The 26,012-nt window shown below is 43.1% G+C and overlaps 1 protein-coding gene across 1 annotated transcript in view; it reads left to right on the top strand.

Moving 5' to 3' along the window:
- Window positions 1–26,012, top strand: part of PPP3CA (protein phosphatase 3 catalytic subunit alpha) — a 254,857-nt gene that overhangs the window by 91,752 nt on the left and 137,093 nt on the right. Inside the window, exon 2 of the mRNA XM_066631723.1 lies at window positions 14,349–14,549. Within this exon, the coding sequence (XP_066487820.1) occupies window positions 14,349–14,549 (201 nt within the window). The remainder of the gene's footprint in view (window positions 1–14,348; window positions 14,550–26,012) is intronic.

Below are 26,012 nucleotides of genomic sequence, written 5' to 3'. Positions count from 1 at the left end.
ATGACGACATGGCTAGTACTTTCCCCTAGAGGAAAGTTTGCAAGGCGAAAAATATCCATGTTTTCAATTTGTTGCAATGGTGTCTAAGGAACTTGGACCCTAAGGACCCTCCAAACTTGACCATTAAAAGGCAGTTTGTAGAAGGTTCTGTTTATTCTTAGCACTTGGAGGAGATGCAACTGTCAAGGCTTTTTCTCTTTAGCTCATATGGTGAAAACTAATATGAACAATTCAGTTTGCTATTTCACATTCCGGAGTCGCTTAAAAGACATGGAAAGAATAAAATGTTTTACAAAAAATTATTACAGAGTGGTAAACCTGCAACTGTATGGAAATCGGTCTGACAAAGATTTTCAAAAGGAGGCTTGCTATTCAGACAATTAAAACTTTTGGGGACCACTTCACACATGCCTGGGGGCTGGAACCTGTCTTTTGCTCATGTTTTTATGTTGTCAAAGTAGGTAATAAAAATATTAAAGTTATTAATTTGTAAGCAAATAATAACCTGTAAATCTATAATGTAGTGATTCCCAATCTTGAAGCTTTTGCCGGGGCATCATGGGCTGCCCACTGCCCCAGCAGGGAGAATATGGCGTGAGCATCCAAGTAGTGGTGGGAGACTCCACATGGCAGCAGAGCTGCAGTGCACAAAAACTGAGTGTTGTGTGTGCTGTGTGCCCTGCCACCTTGACACTCTTACTGCTGTTTGGAGGTTCATGTTAGGCCTCCAAACCCAGAAGTGAATGGCTGTGACAAAATGTGACGTGTGGCAAGGTGAGTTTGGGAACCGCTGCTATAACGTATACCATGACAAATACAAGTATGATACCAGTACAGTACATCTGGTAGAGCTGGGTTTGGCCACATCTCCCTGTGCATGTGTCTGCACATGTTTGCAAACACATTTTCTGCAATGTGAAGTGTGAATCATTCCTCAGTCCCATTTAAAATCAATGAAATCTAACTTATGTCACCTGATTATCAACTTGCTTTCCAAACTTTTAAAATTATGGTAAACCTCAGTCTCTTTACTGCTTCTCTTTCACTCATAGTTTCAATGATTACCCATTTTGGTGCCTAACCCCAAATGGGTCTCTCAAGTCTTTATGGTGTTGTAGAAGACAATACTAGGATCAGGTTCATAGCTCAGTGGTAGGTCATTTGCAGAAGTTCCAGGTTCAGTTCTTGGCATCTCTATCTAAGGCTAGGAAGACCGCTCTCTGAAACCCTGGAGAGCCATTGTTGTTTAGTGTAGATCAGGGGTGTCCAAAGTTTTTGGCAGGAGGGCCACATTGTCTCTCTGACACTGTGTTGGTGGCCCCGGTGGAAAAAGAATTAATTTACATTTAAAATTTGAATAAATTTGCATAAGTTTACATAAATGAATATATTAAACATGAACTTATATGAATGATTGACGGTCTTGCAATAGCCTATAAAAGGCCTTGCACAAAGCAAGGCTGGCCTTTCCTTTGCTGCCACTACTGCATCACAGACGTGGAACAGCAAGCAGTGGAGGTAGCCCTTATCCCACAGCTCACGCGAGAGGTCAAGCAGTCGCCCTCACGCTGAGAGCAGTTGCATCGGGCCATTATGGGCTCCAACAAATCTCCGGAGGGCCAGAGGCTCATTGGAGACTGGGGGCTCCCTGAGAGCCGCATTGAGAGGCCTCAAGGGCTGCAAGTGGCCCCAGGGCTGGGGTTTGGGCACCCCTGGTGTAGATGAACAAATGGTCTCTCTCCTTTGCTGCATTTTCTCGAGGCTGCTAAGACTTTGAAGTTCAGTCTAAAAGTGTTCAGCTGAAATTATATGGGGAACAAATGAAAATCCAAACACGTAGACTACATGTATTCAGATTTTAGAAATCGTTACTGCCCTCTCTTGGTGATGGTATGAAAACCATGGTTTTAACACACCCATTTTAAAGTTTGGTTATGCGTTTTAGTGCCTCTGTGCAAACAGAATACTGTATGCACTTACTTTGCCTATGTACAAATTACACTAGCCACCAAGTAACAGAGGACAAGAATTCTGCTTCCATTGTCCTTTTAAAAAATTGTTCTTCATTTACAGCTGAAACATCTTTCAGTTGGTTGTGAGTCAGAACGAGTTTTTATGTTTTTATCTTGTTTTTAAATCATGTTTTTAATTATGTTTTTAATCATTGTTGTAAGCCACCTTGGGTCCCTTAGGGAAGAAAGGCGGGGTATAAATAAATAAATAAATAAAAAATAAGAGGTTAGTAGCTAACATTAGTATTTTAAATTTAGAGCACCTAATTCAAGAGATTTAACAACAAAAAACCAAAATGAGTTTGCTTCCCATGCTTAAGTCTCATGACTTACTTGGATCCAACAATCTTTGTTGTTTAAACATGCTACTAACATGTTTTTATGGCATAATGCTATAAACAAAAAAAAATTATGGTTATTTCATTTGAAATGCCAGGCTGTACTTTTGCCTCTCCAGACATAAGATTAAATTATAATGAGGCCAACGCACATTTTGCTTTCTTAAACATTACACCAATTCCTGGGTATATATGGGGTGCTTATTCCAAAAATGGCATCCATTTTGCCCTATCACGTCTAGTTTTGGAGACACAGCATAGCCTCTTTAGCGGATGGTTCAAGCAGCTTCCTCATGAGGAAACCTATACCATGGCTTCCTCATGAGGAAGCTGCTTGAACCATCCGCTAAAGAGGCTATACTATATCTCCAAAACTAGACGTGATAGGGATAAACAGATGCCATTTTTGGAAGCAGCACCCCAAATTCATATCAAACCACCATAAAGTTTGGGAAAAACTTTTCTGACCCTCAATTTTGTAGTCCTACTACAAAAGGACTACTTGTATTGTTATTGGCCTGCTTTTAGTATTTATAAATGTTTCATGTGTGTGTATATATAATCAGCTTTGAAAAATTAAATGCCAGTGCTGGGTTGAATATGGTTGATTTGAAACAGACAAATGAGTTTTTTTATTTGTAGTTTTTTGCTTGAATACAAAATAGACTAGGTTTTGGAGCACTTCAGGTCTCTTAATATGGATTAATTATACTTCCTTTAAGCAACGCTGCTATAATTTCATTGAGTTGTTAAAAGTTCATTAAGGGGTGGAGTTCTTCTCCATCTGCAATTTGCTCTTATAGATGTTTCAGTCCTTGCTGGAATGAAAGGGTTGTGGTTATTCTGGAATAATCTAATCTAGAGTAGATAGAAATTATTGTCTGCCTCTCTGTCTATCATGACTCAGAAGCTGCTGCCTATCTAGTGGCTGGGGGGGGGGGGAATAGCAGAAAATGCTGGCTAGGAAGAAACTCTCCACTAGTCTTAGTGAACAGTTTTCTTTGTATGGCCAGCATTAAATGAAACAAGCAGGCAGTTTGTCTGTATGTATCTCTTTGTATATGTGAACCAGACCTTTCCCTGGCAATGAATTGAATATGATAGTATTATTTCGATGTTCTACTTTTCAGGTAAAACTAATCTCCCAAAGTCACTTGCATTCAATTAAAATTCTGTATGCAGAGGTGGCAGCAGGCTCTGTATGTGAATGAAAAATAAGGCACAGGCCCTGCCCTCAGGCTTGCAAACTAAAATACAAGTCAGACAAGGAGAAGCAAATGACAAGCAAAGGTAGAGGAGTAAGATCAATCTGATAGATCAAAGTGGTGAGTTATTAACAGGGATTTACTTCTAGTTGCGGCCACACTGGTCTTCCCTTGCTGGAATGGGTAGATAAGCCTGTAAGTCTCCTGCAAGTAGGAAAGCTCCAGGTGTCGATAAGAGTTTGTCATTGAAAGGAAACGGGGATCAATGTTTTCTATAATGCTAAAATGAAAAGACTGTGGCTTTGTGAGTATGACATGGTCTGTGTTGCAGACTGTTGAGTGAAAAGTGTTCTAGACCAGTGATTCACAACCTGGGGTACACATACACATTGGAACATTTAGGGGCATGCAAAAAAAATGAATACTCTTGGGAAAACTTACATATGTCAACAGTGTAAGACAAGACAAGAGAAAAGTTGTGAAATTAATTCAGCATTACGATGGGTTCTCTTCATTATTTAACCTTGAGAAAAGCTTGCATTCCCTCCCTTTATTGTTTTGGTGACTGGTGGGGCGTCCCTCCCTAAACTCTGTGGCAAACATGCCACTGCAGCACACAGGCTTGGCAAAGTGCCTCTTCATAGGCTCAGCTCTCACTCTCCTCCACTTCACAAGCATTTGAGTGCTGCCACGCCAGTACTGGTGGTTGTATATAAGCGGGCATCTCCGTCAGTCCAGTGAGCAGGGAGATAAGACCATCGGAAACACATTGCTTTACGTTATGGAAGCGCACATCAGTGTGTTTCGATCTCCCCCTTACGCCAGGTGTCGTAGCCATCTGTATGGCCACCTGATTGTCTTCCATCACGTTAATGGGTTTTGGCACTTGTATGCCAAGATCCATTAGCAATTGGTTGTGCCAAATAAGCTCGGTGCACATTAGACTCAGTGCAGCAAATTCCGATTCACATGTTGACAAAGACACATGTCTTTGTTTCACAGTTTTCCACCCAATTAAGGCTCCAGCTAGAAACAGTGCCATTCCCGAGGTAGATTGCTTAGTTTCAGTGTCTGTGGCAAAGCTTGCATCTACATACGCGGTGAGTCTCTGATCACCCTTAGGTTCTAGGTACAAGGACATGTCTATTGTCCGTTTCAGGTACCTTAATATATGCTTTGCTGCTAGCCAATGTCTCTGCGTGGGTTGGTTCGATGCTCTGGCTAACAAATTGCACGCCATAGCGATGTCAGGCCTCGTCCATTGGCTAAGGTACATCAGACTCCCCAGTAATGACTTGTACATTGTGGTATCGAACATGGGACTGGGTGTATTATCTTTATCAAAACCAGTCACCATAGGAGTCTTCACCCCATTACATTGCTCCATGTTGAATTTCTTTAGCAATAGGGCTATTTTTTCTCTCTGAGAGATCTTATAGCCATTAGACGCCTCCGTAATTTCCACCCCAACATATTTGCGTATCTTACCCATGTCCCGTAACGTCAACCTTTTTCCCAATACCTCAACTAGTTCATCTGCTTGTTCTGTTGTTTTGCACAGTATAGTTAAATCATCCACGAAACATAGCACTATGCATTTTCGCTGACCTTTACCCCTGGTAAACACACATGGGTCAGCTATATCTTGGTGGAAACCTTCGTCTTTCAGTGTCTTAGAAAGGCATTGGTTCCATTCAAACCCTGATTGCTTGAGCCCATATAGAGTCTTCTTAAGTAACCAGTATTTCTTATCATTTCAGGAGTTCCTGTAGGTTTTCTCATGTAAATGGTATATCTTAGAGGTGCATGCAAATAAGCAGTTTTTATATCAAGATGTCTGATCACATAATCCTCTTTTGCCGCTATTACCAGAGCACTATACAGTGAACTGTTTCGAAGGGTAGGTGCAAACAGTTCGGCATAGTCAGTTGCATCTTGCCCAAACCCTTGCGCAACTAACCTAGCCTTGCACTTGGTTTGACCATTTGCATCCCTTTTTACTTTGAAAACCCATTTACACCCAATTGCCTTTTCCCCAAGTGGGAGATCAGTCTCTTCATATACATCCAATTCAGACATGGATTTTAATTCAGAGTTCATGACATCTTTCCAGGCTGCTTGTTCCTCTACAGGCACGTCCTTTATGGAGTCGTAGGAGGAAGGTTCAATGAATGCCTGACAAACAGTCCCTGGTTTAAACCGGTCAGGTTCCTTCCTTTCCCTAGTTGATCTACGAGGTATAGTGATTTCCTCCTCCTCAGGTTGTGTAGCTGGTGTTTCAGGCTCAAGCTCAGGTTGGGGTCTACTTACATCCATATCAAGGGATGTCTTGCTTTCCATAGGCTCCTTCTTCAGCGTTGGAAGTTGCCTTTTAGGTGATTTCCCTTTAACAGGGACAGTTTTCTGTGGTTGTTTTCCATTGTGGTCTATCACCGGGTAGGAAGTGGAGACACAGGGGCCTAAACGTTCCCACCCCGTAGTATCTTCCAAGAACTTTGCACTCGCACTGATCACAATGGCCTTAGAGTGCAAATACCCAAACCTGTAAGCCTTATGGTTTGCATCGTAACCAAGGAAATACATTTTCCTGCTCTTTTGTTGCCCTTTGCGTCTCAGTGCTTTAGGGATATGGACATATGCGGGGACACCAAACACATGTAAATAGTCCAGAGAGGGTGTCCTCCCGTGCCAGAGCTTGTACGGTATCTGTCCAGTACCAGAATGCCAGATTGCGTTTAAAGTATGCAAAGCGCACATCATTGCTTCGCCCCAATACTTAAAGGGTAACCCGCTGTCCTTTATCATACAGAAAGCCATATTTTGTAATGTCTGGCCCCGCCTTTCACAATGTGCATTGTGCTGCGGTCGGTACGGGGCTGTCAAGCGATGTTCAATGCCATTGCCTTTTAGTAACCTTTCAAACTTCAGATTAACAAATTCTCCTTCCCGATCAGTAATGATGGTTTTTGGGAGCTTGCCTGTCTTTCTTTTCACAAACTTAAGCCAGTACGCTACAGTCTGGCTGGTCTCTGCCTTTGTTTTCATTAGATAACAGAAACCATAACGAGAAAAATGATCCTCAATGGACAATACAAATCTTGCTCCCCCCATGCTGGGAGAGAATGGCCCAATCAAGTCCATGAAGATTAGGTCCAGGACCTCTTTAGTTTCATAATTACCAGGCTTCCTGGTGGGTGCAGCCTTGGACTTCATAGCTTTGCACACCTCACAGTCCAGGTATAGGCCACAGGGTTTTAATTTTATCCCTTCAGATTGTTCAACAGTCTTTCTGAGGGCTGGGAAACACGCATGACCAAGTTGGCGATGTAACTTGGACAGCGCATACAGTCTTTATGCGCTGGCTCATGAGTAAACACAGACCCCCACAGTTGCCTTTGAAGTGGTGCTTAACAGATACAACTCCCCACGCAGTTCAGCAGTGGCCACATGCCTAGCATCCTTCTTTATCACACACTCCTTCTCAGTGAATGTCAGAGTGTATCCTTGCCTTGTCAATGCAGCAACAGACAGGAGTTTATAAGTGAGGTTAGGCACATAAACCATTTCAAGGGTTGTTCACTGCCTCAAACGTTTTCAACAGTCCCTTGCTGTTGCTAATGTTTGCCGTGGCCCCATTATCAATTACAAAGCAATCAACACAGTCCTTTGTTTCTTTGGTGACTGTCAAATTTACCCCTCCTCCTTTGCCAGAATGCAGGGGTTTCTTGCCTTCCTTGGAATGACAGTCCTTAATTAGGTGAGAAGTGCTTTGGCATCGAAAACATCTTTTCACAGCATAAGCCTTTGCAGACTCAACAGGGTCAAGGTCACATTCCACAGCTGCTTTCACTTTGTGCTGGGCTGAGGAATGCAGCTTGTTATCACTCTGTTATCTTGTCTCCTCCTTTCCTCATCAAGGAGTCGACTGGTGAGGCTGGGTATTGTCAATTCCGCTCGTGGTATCACTTCCAAGTTTGCTACAAATTGGTCATAGCTTTCATCTAGTGAGCACAGAATGATGTACACTTGCTGAAGGTCAGTAAATATTAGCTCATGTTCTTGGAGTTCCCTTAGAGTTCATTTCATAAACTCCAGATGATTAAGCATGTTTCCTCCTGTTTGGAGGCGAGCCCTGAGCAATTTTTGCATTAGGTGTATCTGTGCACCGACACTGTCCCTTACATAAATAGCTCGAAGGGCATCCCAGCAGTCTTTTGCTGAGGTTAGTCCATCTATATGGACCAGCTGCTGATCCTCCAAAGTCAGGCCAATAGTACACAGAGCCTTTTCATTGTCCCTGTGGTAGGCCTCTATAAGTTCTGCATCATCTTCCTCATCAAGGGCTCCCAAATCTGGTGGAGCAACTACCACATTCCACAGGGCCTCACGCTTCAGTAGCAATGTAACCTTGCGAGACCAAGTGGCATAGTTATGTCCATTTAACCGGGTTATCAGGAACCTAGAGGCTGTGACTGCACTCATCTCCATGCTCTCTCGAGTTGTAGCCTCCTGTAGCTTTAACAGCAACAGCAACAGTAGCTCTTGTAGCTCACCAGCCCACCAATTCAGCAGTTGCTGGGCCCATAACCGTTGTTAGAGTTGCAACCCTTTGTCTGGTAAAGAGTTGTATGGAACCTTGGACAAGCAGGCACACAAAACAGCATACACCAGCAGAGTTCTTTGAATGCAGTGGTTATATTTCAGAGCAAGGGTTATCACAGGTAGAGTAATCAGTAAACAGTCCTAGTCAGCACAATGAGCAGTCAGTCCATAAACAACAAATCCAAATCAGTTTTCCAAGATACACAGTCAAAGTTCATTCCATGGTCAGTAACAACATGTATATACTCACATCCAGCCTCCCAAGTTACTGGCAGCAGTTCAGTAGTCTCCTACTACACTCCTACTGCTGCACTGGAAGCTGAATAGACCAAGCATTAAGTAGTTGGAGTGGCCAATCAGTGTAGGCTATGCCACACCCAGGGTGAGGCAGTCACAGGTGTTTGCTGATCCTGCTGACTCCAGCAATCTGCACCTGTTCCTGAACCACCTTGTTGGCTGTGTTTCTGTCTTACCCAGAACATAGACCTGACAAATGAGTGTGTTCTTCCAGGTTGTCTCTACATATGGTCATTTTGTCATTGTTTTAAGTTCTAATTTTTTTCAATTTGTGTATTATCAGATATGGATCAGTGGTTGAAAACCACTTGGCCTTTTAACATCTTTTTAACATCTTTTAATATTTTTTACAGGCCTGATTCTTTTATGACATGCTGCTGCTCTATGCTCTTTTTACCTATTTTTTTTTTTTACTCTGACTGCTGTTTTTAGTATGTGTTAATATGTTTTTATTTGTTTTTAAATTGTTTTTAATATGTTGTAAGCCGCCTTGAGTCCCTTCGGGGAGAAAGGCGGGGTAGAAATAAAGTTGTTATTATTATTATTATTATTATTATTATTATTATTATTATTATTATTATTATTATTGAAAACCAGCTTTTTAATCCCATTATTGTGCCACTTATTTACAGTTACAATATATAAATTTAAAATAACAGCAACTACAGTAGAACCTCCAAAGTTGGCCGCCTCCTTAAGTTGACCTAATTTTCACAGTATGGACAGACACTGCATATACACTATGGGAGACCAACCTCTCTATATTGACCACCTCTGTAAGTTGTATCTTGACCACTTTGACCATTGCACAGAGTATTAATTTACCCTCCGTAAGTTGCCCACTGTACGCGATACTGTGGGCCTGTGTTTTGTCTGGTTTGTCCCATCTTGGAAAAGCAAGAAGCCACACGACAGTCCCTCCCCTATGCTTGCTAGCGCGTGTGCGAAAGGGTTTTTATAGGTAGGCACATTGCACATAGCTGACAGACCTGCGCCAGCTGCCAATTCTACCTGGACAAGTACCAAGTTGTGAAGAACATGAGGTTGCTTGTGCATAGTGAAACCACTGTTCTTTCACTTTGGTTCCCATCACCAGTGCATTACTTTACACTTATATTGAAACACAACTGCTATTTTGCTGCCTACTCCCGGTTTGGAGAGATCCTTCTGGAGCACTTCACAATCCCTTTTGGTCTTCACCACTCAGAAAAGTTTAGTGTCATCCACAGACTTGTCCACCTCCCTGTTTCCAGGTCATTTATAAAGATGTTGAAAAGCACCAGTCCCAGGACAGATCCTTGAGGCACTCCACTTTCCACCTTTCTCCACTTTTTTTTGTCAATTGCCCATTGACACCCGTCTCTGTTTCCTGGTCCTCAACCAGTTCCCAATCCATGAGAGGACTTGTCCTTTTATTCCCTGACTGTGGAGTTTTCTCAACAGCTTTTAGTGAGGGACCGTATCAGACGCCTTCTGGCATTTAGTGAATCTGAGGAGACCCAGTGGAGGCCAGGCAGCCTAAGTAAAAAAAGTGTTGTTTTTTAAAGCTGTTGGGGCTATGTAACATGCTACATGCTATGGGCTGGCAAGGGATAGCATTGGTCTGCCTGTCTGCCATGAAACCAAGTATTTTTTTTTAACTTACAATTTTTTTTAAGCTTATGAATTTTCAGGGTTTTTTTAAAACACTGTTTGTGGGCTGTTTATTCTCTGTCTCTTGATATAGATATAGATGAAATAAATAGTAAGCATCACAAGAGGATCAATTCTCATTGATATTTGCAATAAAACATTTTAAAAATCCAATCTAAATAATAACTTGGCCTTGCATTTGTTGTCCTGGGAGCTAAACATGATAATATTTAAATGCCTTTTTTTCCGTATGTCAACCACCTCCCTATGTTGACCAATTTCTTCCAGTCCCTTGGGTGGTCAACTTAAAGAGGTTCTACTGTATATTAATTACAAATGTTATAGGGTACACTTTATGGAAATGGGCTGCCGAGTGGTAAAGTGAAAAAAGGCTGGGAACCACTGTTCTGTTTTAGATGGTTATTAACATCTGGCATTTGACGTTAAAATTAATAGTTAAATTGTCACATTGGACCATGTGTCTGTTTCTAGACCACATGAGTGTACCTGGAAATGTGGAAAAGTTGTGTTGTGTGCAGTGTGAGATAAGTAGAAGCCAGAGTATCTTGTTAAAATGTCAGGAAGCAAGTGTGGAAAACAATAGTGCTTGCAGTGTGTGCCAAGAATGGTGTTGTGTTCCTCTCTGCTGGCACCACAGTGGTTGTTTAATTAAGAACCTTATTCCCATAGCTATGTTGAGAACGTTGGTGATGCTGGCACATATCACAATGAATGAAAACATTAACCATTCCTGCGTCTTGCTGCATTTGAGCGAAGGTTTTGCCGACAAAGGTTTTCTGAATGCAGAAAATTCTGAAACAACCTAAGGGTCTTGTCAGTTCTCTTCTAACCTGGAAGAGAACGCAGGAACTTAAGCAGGTTAAGGACCCAATCCTATCCAACTTTCCTGCACTGATGCAGCTGCAATGTAGCCCCAAGGGAAGGGAACAAATATTCCCTTACCTTGAGGAGGACTTCATGACTGTCCCCCCACTGTAGGATGCAATGCATGCCCTATTAGCATGGCTGCATCAGTACTGGAAAGCTGGATAGAGTTGGGTCATAAGGTACAGTGTGTGTGTGTGTGATCTCCACAGCCACTATCTCTTTTCTGCAGGAAGCAAGCAGACGAGTCCCATTCCTAGCAGGATTTTTTATTCAGCCTCTTAGGTATTTTACTAAGAACAAGGGAATAATCTGAAGTGGGAGCCATGGAAGATCTTTCTCACTCACATCTTCTGTTTAACCTTCATACTAAAGGCATGTCCAAACTCCAGTTTAAAATGATATACTTCATGTAGGAATACTTCATGTATTCCATCCAGTACATATCGTACCTGCAAGAAAACTTCTACCTTTAAGCTCTTTTTATAAATAATAAGGATAATTATACAGTAGCTAATGTGAAATCTGGAATAAAATATTTGCTGGCTTGTAAAAAAAACAAAACATGTATTTTTAGTTAGAGGTGCACTGATTGTGAATGTATGCATGGCAGAGAATTTGTAGTAATTTCAATTATCAGAAACGTAGATGATCAGATTCGGCTTTTTTTAAAATGAACGAATCCAGTAACTGTGTATCAGAAATGATGTCAAAGATAGACCAAGTAGTGTGCTGACCAGGACATAAGAACATAAGAAGGGTCTGCTGGATCAGGCCAAAGGCCCATCTAGTCCAGCTTCCTGTATCTTACAGTGGCCCACCAAATGCCTCAAAGCAGTGGTTCCCACACTTTTAGCACCGGGACCCACTTTTTAGAATGAGAATCTTTCAGGACCCACCAGAAGTGATGTCATGACCGGAAGTGACGTCATCAAGCAGGAAATTTTTTAACAATCCTACACTGCAATCCGACCCATACTTACCCAGGAGTAAGTCCCATTTACTGTAATTGTTAAAAACATATACAGAGTAGCCTTTTAAAAGTACAGATCTGTAACATTTCCCCAATGCAGTCGCATGCCATGGTAGAATCAAGTCTAATATATTAAAAATAAAATATTGAAATGAATGGGGACCCGCCTGAAATTGACTCGTGACCCACCTAGTGGGTCCTGACCCACAGTTTGAGAAACACTACCTCAGAGAGCACACAAGACAAAAAGCACACAAGACAACCCCTGAACCCACTGTACAGGTGATGGTACATGTTGGACCTTGTTATATGTGGGGAATCTTCACCTATAAAGAAGGTGCTGAGAAGGTAGAGTGGGGTAGGGAGAGAGAGTGGGGTGAGCAGGAGCATGGAAAGGAGGACAGGACAGTTCAGGAGTGAGCCAGAGAAGAAAAGGAATGGAGAACGGGAGCCACAGAGAGAGGATGAAGACAACAGTGACAGAGGACAGGCTGGCTGGTCAAGCCAAGAGTGCCTGAGACAGAAGGCAGTTCTAAGCAGGTCTGGATGAGCAACGATAAAGCAAAGCTGAGGAGGAGACAGAGAAAAAGCCAGGACCGACGGGGAGAAAGGAAGACCAGGAAGAGATACCAGGATACCTAACAAGACTTGAGACTTTGTGGGTTCAAACCCTGTGATTGGAAGAACCCAGCCGTTAAGAGACCCTTCCCTGCTTCTGCAGTGGCAAATGACCTGGACTCTTCCTTTTCCCCCACAGGCCCTTGCCCTTATGTGAACACAGTGCCACCATTCAGGTGGGGTCTACTGTGAAAAAGCAACCTCCCAGGACTAGGAATGAACTGACCCTCTTGGAGCCCAATAAACATTCCTTCAGCATCATACTCAGTGGTGTCAGGCTTGCTTAATTCTCCTGTTTCCCTACACCAGCAATGTCACTCTGCACCACTTTGATTTGGAGCTACATGCCTGGGGGGGATGAGGAAGAGACCTCAGTGGTGGTGGCGTAGCTGGAGGGGGGAGCGCTCAGTGTGGTGGGGAGCGTGCTAGTGGCCCTTCCCCTTCGGAGCCATTCCGTTTTGCTCCCCACATACGTTTTGCATATGCCTCCGTTTTGCTCCCCGCGCCAGGAAGGGCTCCGAAGGGGAGGAGCCGCTCACACGCTCGCCGCCACACTGAGCGCTCTGTCTCCCCCTCTGGCTATGCCACTGCTCAGTGGTCACAAGGGCCTAAATCAGAGATCTTCACAGCTTCTCCAGCTGTTATACTCACCCTTATCTCTTCTGCAGGTGTAATCTGCTCTCATACCTCCTTTCCCTGCAGACTTTTTCTCTGGTTTGTATTCATCCCTTTTGCAACCAGTCCAGGAGTTTCTGGCTTCTCTTTTCCATTCTGCTTGTGAACTACAAGAGAGGAAAATAGCATAATCTGAAATGACCATTTAAGAAATAGCAGGCTCAAGTAATGTTTGCTGATAACTTGAGGAACTTCAAATATACCCTGGGAGATGCACTCCATTTGAAACCTGGCCTGTATATACTGTAAACGTCCCAATTCTGAATCCTCCCCGGAGCTTTTCATTCACTTTTCTATAATCTCACCCACCCGGAAGAGTAGCAGCTGGGATCAGTATAATTACCCTGCAGCTGGCAAGGCAGGCAGTCCCTAATGCCACTCCAATTTAGCTGCTTGGAAAAGGGGGTTAAGCTGGGATAATGCGGCATCTTGATCCTCAGACTGAGCATCACCTCTCCTTATTCTGAGCTAGGAGCAAAAAAGTGAAAGCGGCAGCATCTCATGAGTTCTGTAAAGCTGACCTGACAATGCTACGTGACAATGGAAAGCTTTGTGCTAAACCCTTGATGGGGAAATGACTTAATATTGTAGTTGGTTCCTAGAACATCAGGGTTGTCATCTCTGTGGGTCTGTGATGGTTTGTGTGCTTTGCATGGAGGCTTCTAAAGAGTGGGTGTGTCTGCACTAACCATTTGGTTTGATTCTGTGACTATTGCTGGCAAAATCTAGATTTTGCTTGCATTTTGTGTGATTGCTGAAATACCCATGGATACAGCCAAGCATGGCGAGAAGAGAAAGCAGTAAAGGAAACTTCCAAGTGATTGCAGCAAACTTTCTTGAATACCTGTAGGTTTTATATGATGCACTCATTTTAGGATGAGAGCACCAATTTTATAGGATTCTTAAATGTTTACTTACACTTTTCCATCTCTTACAATTTGACTTTAAATACCACTGCATCAGAAATAAGCCCTAATTGCTTGACAATTTAATAGTTATTTAAAACTGATCTGGTAACACCTCCACTGGTCACAACTTTTGCTTTTATTGGGCCTAATGGGTTTAATGGACCCACTTGGTGTATTGAATCTATTTGTCTTTATTCTTGCAGCTGTCCCATTTCCTCCAAGCCATCGGCTCACAGCAAAGGAAGTGTTTGACAATGATGGAAAACCTCGTGTGGATATCCTAAAGGCACACCTTATGAAGGAAGGAAGGCTGGAAGAGAGTGTTGCTTTGAGAATAATAACAGAGGGTGCTTCAATTCTCCGCCAGGAAAAAAATTTGCTGGATATAGATGCCCCAGTCACTGGTAGGTGCAAATGTTTATATCGGAATGAAGAGATAACAGGATGGCTAATATATGATCAATGTCTGATAGATGAATGGATGATTTCCTAGTCCATGTTTAATTTTGATGCTTGCTTCTGTTTTTCGATACCACTGTTAGGGCCAAACTAGCCATGACTTCAGACACTGATGTAATCTGTCACCAATAGCAGCTTCACTCCTGGTGCAAACAGCAGTTGGGGGTCCAACTGGATTCCGACCGTGGCAGGTATGAAAGGTTAAATCGCAAGATGAGTGAGAATTGATTGCGGAGGTCTGAAGCAAATAAAGTGAGTGATTATGCTGAGTGAGTTTCCCAAGGGTCAGCTCCGAAAATCTTGGAAGAACTGAGCCATTTTGCAATCAGTCAGAAATGCTTGGTTCTTTTTCCACACTAATCCAAGGCTCGCAAAGCAAGGGAGTAACCTCTCTATTTCTTAGCAAAGAAGCTTCTTTAAAGGAGTGCACTGTGACAAAGGGTCTCTGCCTCAACCTTTCCCCTACACTTTCCAGAGGGCAGCTGTTCAAAAAGCCCCAGTTTGACCTCTCTGCAATGTAATGGGGCTCCAAAACATTCCATAAGGAGCGAGGGAAATGGCAGTTATCTTCCCCCTGACTTTTAAAGCAAGCTGGAAAAGAATTCAGAAGCTTGTAGAGTTCACCTTCCCCAAGAAATGGGTTTTAATGAGCAGCTGAAATCTCCTGGCTTGAGATAACTTGGCTGATGTTTCCAGATAAATGCCTTCTCCCCTGTGTTATGGTTCAGACTATGGCCCCTGTTGTTGCTGTTTAGAAAATGCACACACATGGCCATACAACATTTTAAATATCCATCCTAAGGTTCTGTTCTAAGGTGCATGACTGCGTACCTCATAGCCCAGCTCCATGCAACTCAGAGCTCAGCTACCTAGAAGCTGGTGATGGTGTATGGATGTCATTGCCAAAGTTATGAAAGGGGTTCGATTTTATACACACATGATTTTATAGGGGACCCTCTTTATGTGTAGTTGCACATGTAGACTATCTTTGAATGGCACAGAAAAATCTCTGCTCTCTAGATCTTGAAGCAGAGAGAAGTAACCTGAGTGATGAATAGGAATTGGTCTGTATGCACTCCCCTAGGAGTAAGTCCCATTGAAATCAATGAGTCTTGCTTCTGAGCAGCCATGCATCGGATTGCATTGTATGAGGTTAGCATTATTGGGCAGCTTTTGAGAGCAGCTGGTGACATAAGCAACCTAGGCTGAAGAGATGAGCCCTTGCCCCAAATAGTTCATAGCTGCATGTGGATGTCTTTTCCAACAGAAGCTGTGTGTACTGAGATCCTTTTGACAAAACCAGCATACCTCAGAGATATAGGGACAGGCTGGTTTGGGAAAGAAAAATCTAGGAAAAAAATATTTTAACAGAAAACTTTAAAAAATGAGAAAAAAGAAACGACAGAAGAGTCGCAATAAAATGTCACTAGGGGAATTAATGAATTGTGCTTGGTAACAAAACCGGATTTTGCCTTGGGCTGAAAAAGTTTCCCACCCACTCATTAATTTGCATGAATTGCTTCATGCCTTGATCTTTCTATCTTAATTGACTTGTACTTGTGGTTGAGAGTATAAAGAGTGGCTGTCGTTGTTCCCTGCATTTCTCCTGCAGTTGTCTAAGGGAGAATACCATATCAGTGGTGGACCTGTTGGCTCGGAATCCACACTGCGATTCTGGATAGACGCTCTCTGCAAGTACCTGGAGCCTCTTTAGTACAACTCGGGCAAACAGCTTTCCTACAACGCTAAGGAGAGAGATGCCTCGGTAGTTGTTGCAGTCACCACTGTCACCTTTGTTCTTGTACAGCGTGATGATGTTTGCATCCCTCATGTCTTGAGGTACTCCACCTTCTCTCCAGCAGAGACAGAGGATTTCATGCAGCTCAGTGACGATGATCTCTTTGCAGCATTTTAGGACTTCAGCAGGGATGCTGTCCTTTCCAGGTGCCTTGCCAAAGGCAAGGGAGTCCAGGGCCACGTGAAGTTCTTCTAGGGTTGGTTCACTGTCAAGCTCTTCCAGCACAGGCAGGCACTCAATGTTGTTCAGCGCTTCTTCGGTGACTACATTTTCTCTGGAATATAGCTCAGAGTAGTGCTGCACCCAGCGTTCCATCTGCTGCGCCCGATCCTGGATGACCTCGCCTGTGGCAGACTTCAGAGGGGCAATTTTCCTCTGTGTTGGACCTAGGGCCTGCTTGATACCATCATACATCCCCTTGATGTATGCCACTCTTTATAGCCACTCTTTATAGCCTTCATAGATCTCACAAAGGCTTTTGACCTGGTCAGCAGAGACGGCCTCTTCAAGATTCTCCCCAAGATTGGATGTCCACCCAGGCTCCTCAGCATCATCAGATCTTTCCACAAGGACATGAAGGGCACTGTTGTCTTTGATGGCTCCACATCAGACCCTTTTGACATCCGAAGCGGAGTGAAGCAGGGCTGTGTTCTTGCACCAACCTTGTTTGGGATTTTCTTCGCTGTCCTGCTGAAGCAGGCCTTTGGAACTGCAACAGAAGGCATCTATCTCCGGACCAGATCAGACGGAAAGCTCTTCAACCTCTCCAGACTGAGAGCAAAATCCAAGGTCCAGCTGAAATGTCTGCGTGACTTCCTCTTTGCCGACGATGCAGCTGTCACTACCCACTCTGCCAAAGATCTCCAGCAGCTCATGCATCGTTTTAGCAAGGCCTGCCAAGATTTTGGACTGACAATCAGCCTGAAGAAAACACAGGTCATGGTTCAGGATGTGGACTCACCTCCCTGCATTACAATCTCTGAGCATGAACTGGAGGTTGTCCATGACTTTGTGTACCTTGGCTCAACGATCTCCGACACTCTTTCTCTCGATACCGAGCTAAACAAGCGCATCGGTAAAGCAGCTACCACGTTTTCCAGACTCACAAAGAGAGTCTGGTCCAACAAGAAGCTGACGGAACATACCAAGATCCAGGTCTACAGAGCTTGCGTCCTGAGTACACTTCTGTACTGCAGCGAGTCATGGACTCTTCGCTCACAACAGGAGAGGAAACTGAGCGCATTCCACATGCGCTGCCTCCGACGCATCCTCGGCATCACCTGGCAGGACAAAGTTCCAAACAACACAGTCCTGGAACGTGCTGGAATCCCTAGCATGTATTCACTGCTGAAACAGAGACGCCTGCGTTGGCTTGGTCATGTCGTGAGAATGGATGATGGCCGGATCCCAAAGGATCTCCTCTATGGAGAACTCGTGCAAGGAAAGCGCCCTACAGGTAGACCACAGCTGCGATACAAGGACATCTGCAAGAGGGATCTGAAGGCCTTAGGGATGGACCTCAACAAGTGGGAAACCCTGGCCTCTGAGCGGCCCGCTTGGAGGCAGGCTGTGCAACATGGCCTTTCCCAGTTTGAAGAGACACTTTGCCAACAGACTGAGGCAAAGAGGCAAAGAAGGAAGGCCCATAGCCAGGGAGACAGACCAGGGACAGACTGCACTTGCTCCCGGTGTGGAAGGGATTGTCACTTCCGGATTGGCCTTTTCAGCCACACTAGACGCTGTGCCAGAACCACCTTTCAGAGGGCGATACCATAGTCTTTCGAGACTGAAGGTTGCCAATACTACTACTTGTGGTTGGGTTCTGTGAATGGGAATGCGTTTTGTTTTCTGCATTCCATGCCTCCCAGAGCTCAGTCTCAGTGGAAACTTTTTCTGGGCAACCCAGTTGAAATGAATGGGGGCCTCATGAGACTCACCAATGCTCTTCTACAGCTCCCCATTCATGTCACTCGGGCGTGCAGAGGTTTTTAGTATTTATCATGACTCTGGAATGTGAATCTTTTGTAAATATTTGTGTGATTATTGTATTAAATACTGTATTAAATCAAAATATTAAAATCAATATTAATATTAATATAATATTAATAATAATTATTAATGTATATTTATTATTATTATTATTATTAATAATAAATAATACAAAAATTAATATTAAGATATTGTATTAAATGGTAAATAATGAGAGGAAGAAAGAAAAATCATTTTGGGCATGACCTTGACAGCCTAGGTAAGATTGCAACTGCAAGGATTTGACCAGTGAGCTGACTGCAACTTTTATTTAGCATAGGGGTTTCCAAACCCCGGCCCGGGTGCTGCATGCAGACCTCCAGAGGATTTGATCCAGCCTGCAGCATGTAATGGGGAAGCTTGGCCATTCTGGTCCACAGCAGCCTGCTGATGGGCTGGGTACATAGAGCCTTGCGCAGAGATATGTTTTCACTGTAGAGGCTTCCCCAAAGATTACCCCAGAAGGCAGAGGCATTCCCAGGCTTTCCTGCATCTGGGGCTACCTCTGCCTTTGCTGCCCCCCACCCGCCTGACCCATAAGTAATTGTGGTGGCATCATCATCACCACAGTTACTTCCACGCGGCTGCCTCCCCCCCTTGAAAAGAGGGAGGAGACAACCCAGGCCCTAACGAAGCCTTCCATGTCGCTTGTAAGCGGTACGGAGAGTTCCATTGGACTGTTTTGGGACCACTGAAAGTGGGAGCACTCCCCTCCTGGGCACCGCTTCCAGTGGCCCCAAACCACTCCAGTGCTCTGCACCGCTTACAAGCGGCGCAAAAGGCTGCATTGAGACCTGGGAAGCAGCATGCGCCCTGATCACATACATGGAAATAGTATGAATTAATACAGTATAAATTATAATATTAAGGAAAAAAAATACTAAGAGCTAGTGAAGAATCGGACATGTGTTATATTGCTGCCTATGTCTAGAACACCATGATTTTCAATCTGTGTTGCAAGAAACCCATGCATTGCTCAGTTTAAATGTCTTTAATAATGGACTAGCTTTTTAGTTGACGTTACAGGCCTTCACGGAATTGAGTGAATTTCTAAGGTTTATCTCTCATTTATATGGGCAACACTTATGCCTATTTGGGACATGTGTGAGAGATACGTCCCATTAAAATTTGCATCTGCAACATGTAGGGGTCCAATGGCAGATTCCAGGGGTTCCTTGATAACCAAGTTCTTGTAGAAGGGTTCCCTGAGGCTGGGAATTTAAAAAATTGCCTAAACATAACAGCTGTGTACCTGCTACTGCTGATCACTTTCAACTCTTGCTCCTGCTGAGTTGAGAATGTGTTTGTTGGAACAGTGAACAAGTTTAAAGCCTGCAACAGAGAAAAAGTTCAATCCTGTAACCTCTCTTTTTTATTATTATGAAGGGGTTTTCTTGTTCTTTAATTACACAGATCTACACACATTTTGCTATCTTAAAAGTTAGACCTATTTTGCGGTCTATTTGGGCTGTTGGTTCCAAAAATGGCAACGGTTTTGCCCAATTGGCTTTTATTTTGAGCGTCCAGCATAGCCACCTTATATGCCAATTTAAGCAGTTTCCTCATAAGGAAGCCATGGTGTCAGCTTCCTCATGAGGAACCTGCTTGGATTGGTATATAAGGTGGCTATGCTGGACCCCTAAAACAAAAGCCAATCAGGCAAACCCGATGCCATTTTTTTGATTCAGCAGCCCAAAAATATCCTAAATTTGTTCCAATCTTCCTGGCAACAAAAAAGTGGTGTTTTGTTTTTTTCCCTGTAGGCCTGTGTTATTATTCACTGAAACTGAAAAGGCTAAAGATTGTATTAGTACATCCTTGCTTATTATACTTAAATACTTAAAATGCTGGAAAAACACTTAAAAGTTATTTATGTTTCCACGTGATTTGGGGAGAGGGAAGTGGAGAAGGAATGCATTTTTAGGCACTGCTATTTATCCTTGGGTACAGTGGCATTGCTAGGGAGGTGCAGGGTGGGTGTGTGGACCGCACCATGTGACACACTTGGGGGGGGTGGCACCACTAATGGCCAAAATTGTGAAATCTTGGTATTTTCAAAAAATACCATCATGTTATATGCAAAATTAATTTAATGAGTAATTTAATGGAGAATGCAATGAAACAAACAGCATTTAAATATCTATATTCTCTCAAAAGTTATGGCCAAAAGAAAAGGAAAATACAACTACCTTATGTTGTATTTCCGTAACTCAAAACTGACCAAGACTGACTGTTCTGAGATCCAATTACATAGCGTCATGACACAGCAGGGAACCAATAAGGTGTTAGTATGAGTCACTTTTTATGTCTCTAAGAGCGAATTCTAGAACTCTTAATCAGTTGTGTGAATGCCATCTCGTTGGCCACTGGTTTTTGGTTGGTTACTGGTTTCTTCGATGATCTGTACTGTTATATACAGTGGTACCTCGCATAACGAATGCCCCGCGCAGCGAAAAACCCGCAGAACGAAAGAGGTGTGCGAAGTTTGGTAACTCGCATAATGAATTTTTATGACTTATGCTTCGCATAACGAATTTTTTTTAATTGTCCTGGTTTGTCTTAAGGGGGGGGGATCTTCATGTCCCTTTATGATCCCGTTCACCCTAGTAAGGGGCGGATCTTCATGTCCCGTCCACCCTAGTAAGGGGCGGATCTTCATGTCCCTTTATGATCCCGTCCACCCTAGTAAGGGGAGGATTTTCATGTCACTTTATGATCCCGTCCACCCTAGTAAGGGGCGGATCTTCATGTCACTTTATGATCCCGTCCACCCTAGTAAGGGGCGGATCTTCATGTCCCTTTATGATCCCGTCCACCCTAGTAAGGGGCGGATCTTCATGTCCCTTTATGACCCCATTCACCCTAGTAAGGGGCGGATCTTCATGTCCCTTTATGATCCCGTCCACCCTAGTAAGGGGCGGATCTTCATGTCACTTTATGATCCCATCCACCCTAGTAAGGGGAGGATCTTCAAGTCAGCTTGCTCCCAGGAAAGTGTGCACAGGATTACAGCCTTCAAGCTCCCCACTCAGCATCCCCCCTGTTTTTGAAATCCTCTGTACAGTATGTATGCCTTTAAAGAGCACTTAATAAACACTTTGTAAACCAAATTTGACTTTGTTCTGACTTTTCTTGCCCATAGGAACGCATTAATTAAATTTCAATGCATTCCTATGGGAAAACGCGCTTCGCAAAACGAAAAACTCGCATAACGAAAGGACTCGCAGAACGGATTAATTTCGTTATGCGAGGCACCACTGTATTTAATAGAGTTAATGGGGGGTGACTCCAACCCTAGTGATGCCACTGAATTTAGGCTGTTTTTATGATATTGTAATTTATTCTGTATGGTCTGATACGGGAGGAGGTCCATCATGGGGGTGACACAGTGAACTCTCACACCAGGTGTTGCAAACTCTATTGATGCCTCTGCTTGGGTGGATGGATATTGCCTTTCCCTGTAAAACCTGAAATGCATATTACAGTAAGGAAAATGTATTATGCACTTTAAACTCTGATAACTACATAGCTGTGTTACTAGGAAGGTACAGAAGATGGTTTGCACCCTCATAGTAGTAGAATCCTTTACTAGCATGTAAAACCAACAAATCTGCAACTATATCACATTTGGTCAGCCAGGAAGCAGATCAACTTCTCGATCGCATAGCTCAGTGACCTGCTACAGGAAGGTTGCCACAATATTGGTTATTTCCACAGAAGAATCATTTAGGAGGTAGCATATTCTTGCCATATCAGTAAATTCTCTTGTTCTTGGTATAGGATCCAGATATCTTTGACAGATCTCAGTGTAAAAGGGACAATAGAGAATGGAGTGGACAATGATCTTAGTGAATTTCAGCCCACAAGAGCATAGCCTTGCAGCATGAGCTGTCTTATGAAATTTCCCGAAAAGACTGCAGACGGGAGCACATTAAATCTAGCAAGGGAGAAGACTCTCCTTTTTTGATAACTGTGCAGATAGATGTGAGGCTACTTGACCGTGCACTATAGGAATCTCTTGACTTAATGGGGAACATGCTCTGTTTGCCATGCTGTAAAGTTCCTGCCTTTTGATGTTAAAAAAACTGTGTTTGATGAACTGAAATGCCTCTTGATATGGAAGTGAACCTAAACATGATTGAGACTTACAAAATCATGCAGGGAATGGACAGAGTGGATAGAGATATGCTCTTTTCCCTCTCGCATAACACCAGAACCAGGGGACATCCACGAAAGCTGAGTGTTGGGTGAGTAAGGACAGACAGAAGAAAATATTTCTTTACCCAGCGTGTAATTAGTTTCTGGAACTCCTTTCCACAAGAAGTGGTTATGGCATCTTGCCTGGATGCCTTTAAGAGGGGATTGGACAAATTTCTGGAGAAGTTCATTTTGGGTTACAAGTCATAGTAGGTATGTGCAAGCTCTTGGTTTTAGAGGCAAGCTGCCTCTGATTGCCAGATGCAGGGGAGGGCACCAGGACGCAGGTTGTGCCTGTTGTCTTGTGTGCTCTCTGGGGCATTTGGTGGGCCACTGTGAGATACAGGAAGCTGGACTAGATGGGCCTTTGGCCTGATCCAGCGGGGCTCTTCTTATGTTCTTAAGAGCAACCGTAGCAATACCTTGGAAGGGACGTGTGACAGAGTCTTTGTTCACAAGAATACAATTATCCTAGTTCCCTTTTGGCAACCTCCCAAGGACCCAGTCTCAGAAACTTTCCAAAAATTAGTATTTCTCTCTCTTCCACTACAAAAGACTGAAACAGGTTGGTGTTAGGAGGTGGGGTAACAAAACCTTTTGTTAGTATTTTGTGATTTGACTTGGCTTGGAGTGCTATGCTGTTCTGCCTCTGTTGCTACCTCCAACATAGCTGCTTACTTACTACAATGCAGTTCAGGCTGGAAAAGGGTTGTATTTATATGGTTGGGTCTACAAAGTGTGCCAAGTAGGTTTGAAATATTTTGTTGATTAATCTGATTCATTGATTTAAAAAATTAATAGAGAACAAGGCGCCCCTTATTAACTGCACAATAGATTTAAACTGGATTAAAATGATACCTTTTAATATATGTTGCTTTATAGAAATTGCATATGGAAAGCATGACATTCAGAGGTATTCCCTCTCATGTGAGAGAAATTTATTTAAGAACATATGTGTTGCCTGTTAGTGTTAAACTTCCAGATCAGCTCACAAGGTCAGGACTGGAGAGAGAGAGAGAGAGAGATAGTAAAATTCAGAATTTAAAATAAGATTGTCAAAGCAATAAAAAGTAACGACATAATAAGATCTGGTAGAGTCAGTAAGACACTCATCTTCAGGGCTTATAAAAAGGTCCTTGTTTGGCACTGGGAAGAGATGGGACTTGATAGCAAGTGAGCCTCCCTTGGGAGGACATAAAGGTACCACAGCTGACAAAGACATCTCTCTTGTCATCAGCTTCCAAATTTCAGAAGGCTGAGGCGAATGAGGGCCTCTGAAATAATAATAATAATAATAATAATAATAATAATAATAATAATAATAATAATAATAATAATAATAATAATAATAATAATAACAACAACAACAACAACAACAACAGGTATTTATATACCGCCTTTCTTGGTCTTTATTCAAGACTTTATTCAAGGCGGTTTATACAGGCAGGCTTTATCTAAATCCCTATTTAAATAGGGATTTTACAATTTCAAAGAAGGTTCTTTCTTTCAAGAACTACTACATTCAAGGTGTTTCATTCCGATCTGGCTTCACATTCTGGCCTCCATCCTCCCACGCTCTGAGCAGATGGAATTGCTCGGCTTCAGCTTGTCAGCTGCTCCAAGGTCGCACTGTGCCGATGGCCTCGAACTGGCGACCTTGTGGATGTTATCTTCAGGCAGACGGAGGCTCTACCCTCTAGACCAGACCTCCTGCCCATGAAAATTATAGGCTTGCATATTTTCATATTATAAGCATGCATTATGTAAATATAAGCAGGCTTTTCCTTTATAATTATTGTTTGTATTTTCATCAGAAAGTTTATACAGATAGTTTACAGAAAATTGAATTGATTTCAGTTCATCATATGAATTTATAAACGGGGGAAAGAATACAAAAATGGGTGAAAGTTGTGGGGGGCAACTTGCTGAGGCTCATGGAAGAAAAGTTGAGAAGCAGTGTTGGAAGACAGTTGGCAACTGTGGCAAAAGGGGTGTAAAAGGATATAGCCTCAAAATTCTAATAGAAATTCCAGTGGGTGTCCCAACCCATTTCCATGAATGGCAGCCCTAGTACATAGTCTTTCCTTTCAAATTTTAGGATGATCAATAAACAAGGGAGATTTCCCCTCTTCTGTCTTGCCCATCTCCATTTTGCATGACAAGTCTAAATGTTGGTGCTGAACCACATCAGAGAATGGTGGTGGCTTCTGGTGTTAACACCAATACAATGTGTTGGATCAGCTAGCAGGAGTCACACAATGATGGAACTGTTGATGTTGGTGTTGCCAGCCTGGTATCCTAATATGACAGTGGTTCTCAAACTGGTGGGTCGCGATCCACCAGTCTGTGTAAAGCTTTCCCCATCCATTTAAGGGGTGGGGGAAGGGAGAAGCAGTGACGCAATCCCCAGGATCACATCGCTAAGAGGTGCGAGTGGGGTGCTTTTATTTACTGTGGGTTTCTGCAAGCAGCAGGAGCTCTTGCAAGGCTCCCAAGTGTTGAGAATGTTGAGAAATGGCGCACATAAACTGCTTCTGATTTTCAGGAGGTGGTTTGCGTGTGCTGTTTCTCAACATTCTAACACTCTAGGAGCCCTGCAGAGGACTGCGCAGGGTTTCCCACATCTCCTGCTGCTTGCAGAAGCCCACAATAAGAAAAAGCATCCCCCCTTGCCCCCCTTAATAACCGGATTCTGGGGGTTGTGTTCCTGCCCTTGCCCCTCCCCTGCAAAGACTTACTTAGAGAGTAACGCACCCTAAAGTTTTGAGAACCACTGCTATATGATTTGTAGATGAGGCAATATTTGGAAGCAAGTTCTACTAGCTAGTACATATGAGCTATAAGAGGCCAGGAAGCTCCTTTCAGAAAGTCTTGCACAAATGAAGACAACAAAAAGGAACACAGGGTCTGGTAGGGAAAATTTTATTGACATTAAGAAGTATAAAAAGAGAATATGTTAAAACAGCCAAGAAAACAATAGAAACTTTTTAAAAAATACATTTGAAGCAGAAAATCTGCTAGGGAAGCAGTTGGACTGTTTGATAATGAAGGAATAAAAGGGAAGGTTAGATTCCTAAAGAAGCTGAGTGAATTCTTTGCAACTGTTTCCACTATAGAAGATGTAAAGCACATGCTCCTATCTAAATTATTCTCTGGAGGAAGTCTGACAAACTGTCAAACAGGAGTGACAAGGCATGAGGTTCGAGAGCAGAAGTGTCAAATATAAGACCCATGGGCCGAATGCGGCTCCCAGAAGCAATTTATCCTGCCCCCATTATAACTGGGTTCTCCCAACTTGATCATTGGGCTCACTCATATCTTGAAAATATGAACAAGTTTTGTACATTTTCTCTTGTCATTTGCAGCTAATGAGTTTATGTGTGAG

Source organism: Tiliqua scincoides, chromosome 6, assembly GCF_035046505.1.
Source record: "Tiliqua scincoides isolate rTilSci1 chromosome 6, rTilSci1.hap2, whole genome shotgun sequence".
NCBI lineage: Eukaryota > Metazoa > Chordata > Lepidosauria > Squamata > Scincidae > Tiliqua > Tiliqua scincoides.
The sequence above is the reverse complement of the archived record's forward strand: the minus strand, read 5'-3'. Positions and strand labels throughout refer to the sequence as shown.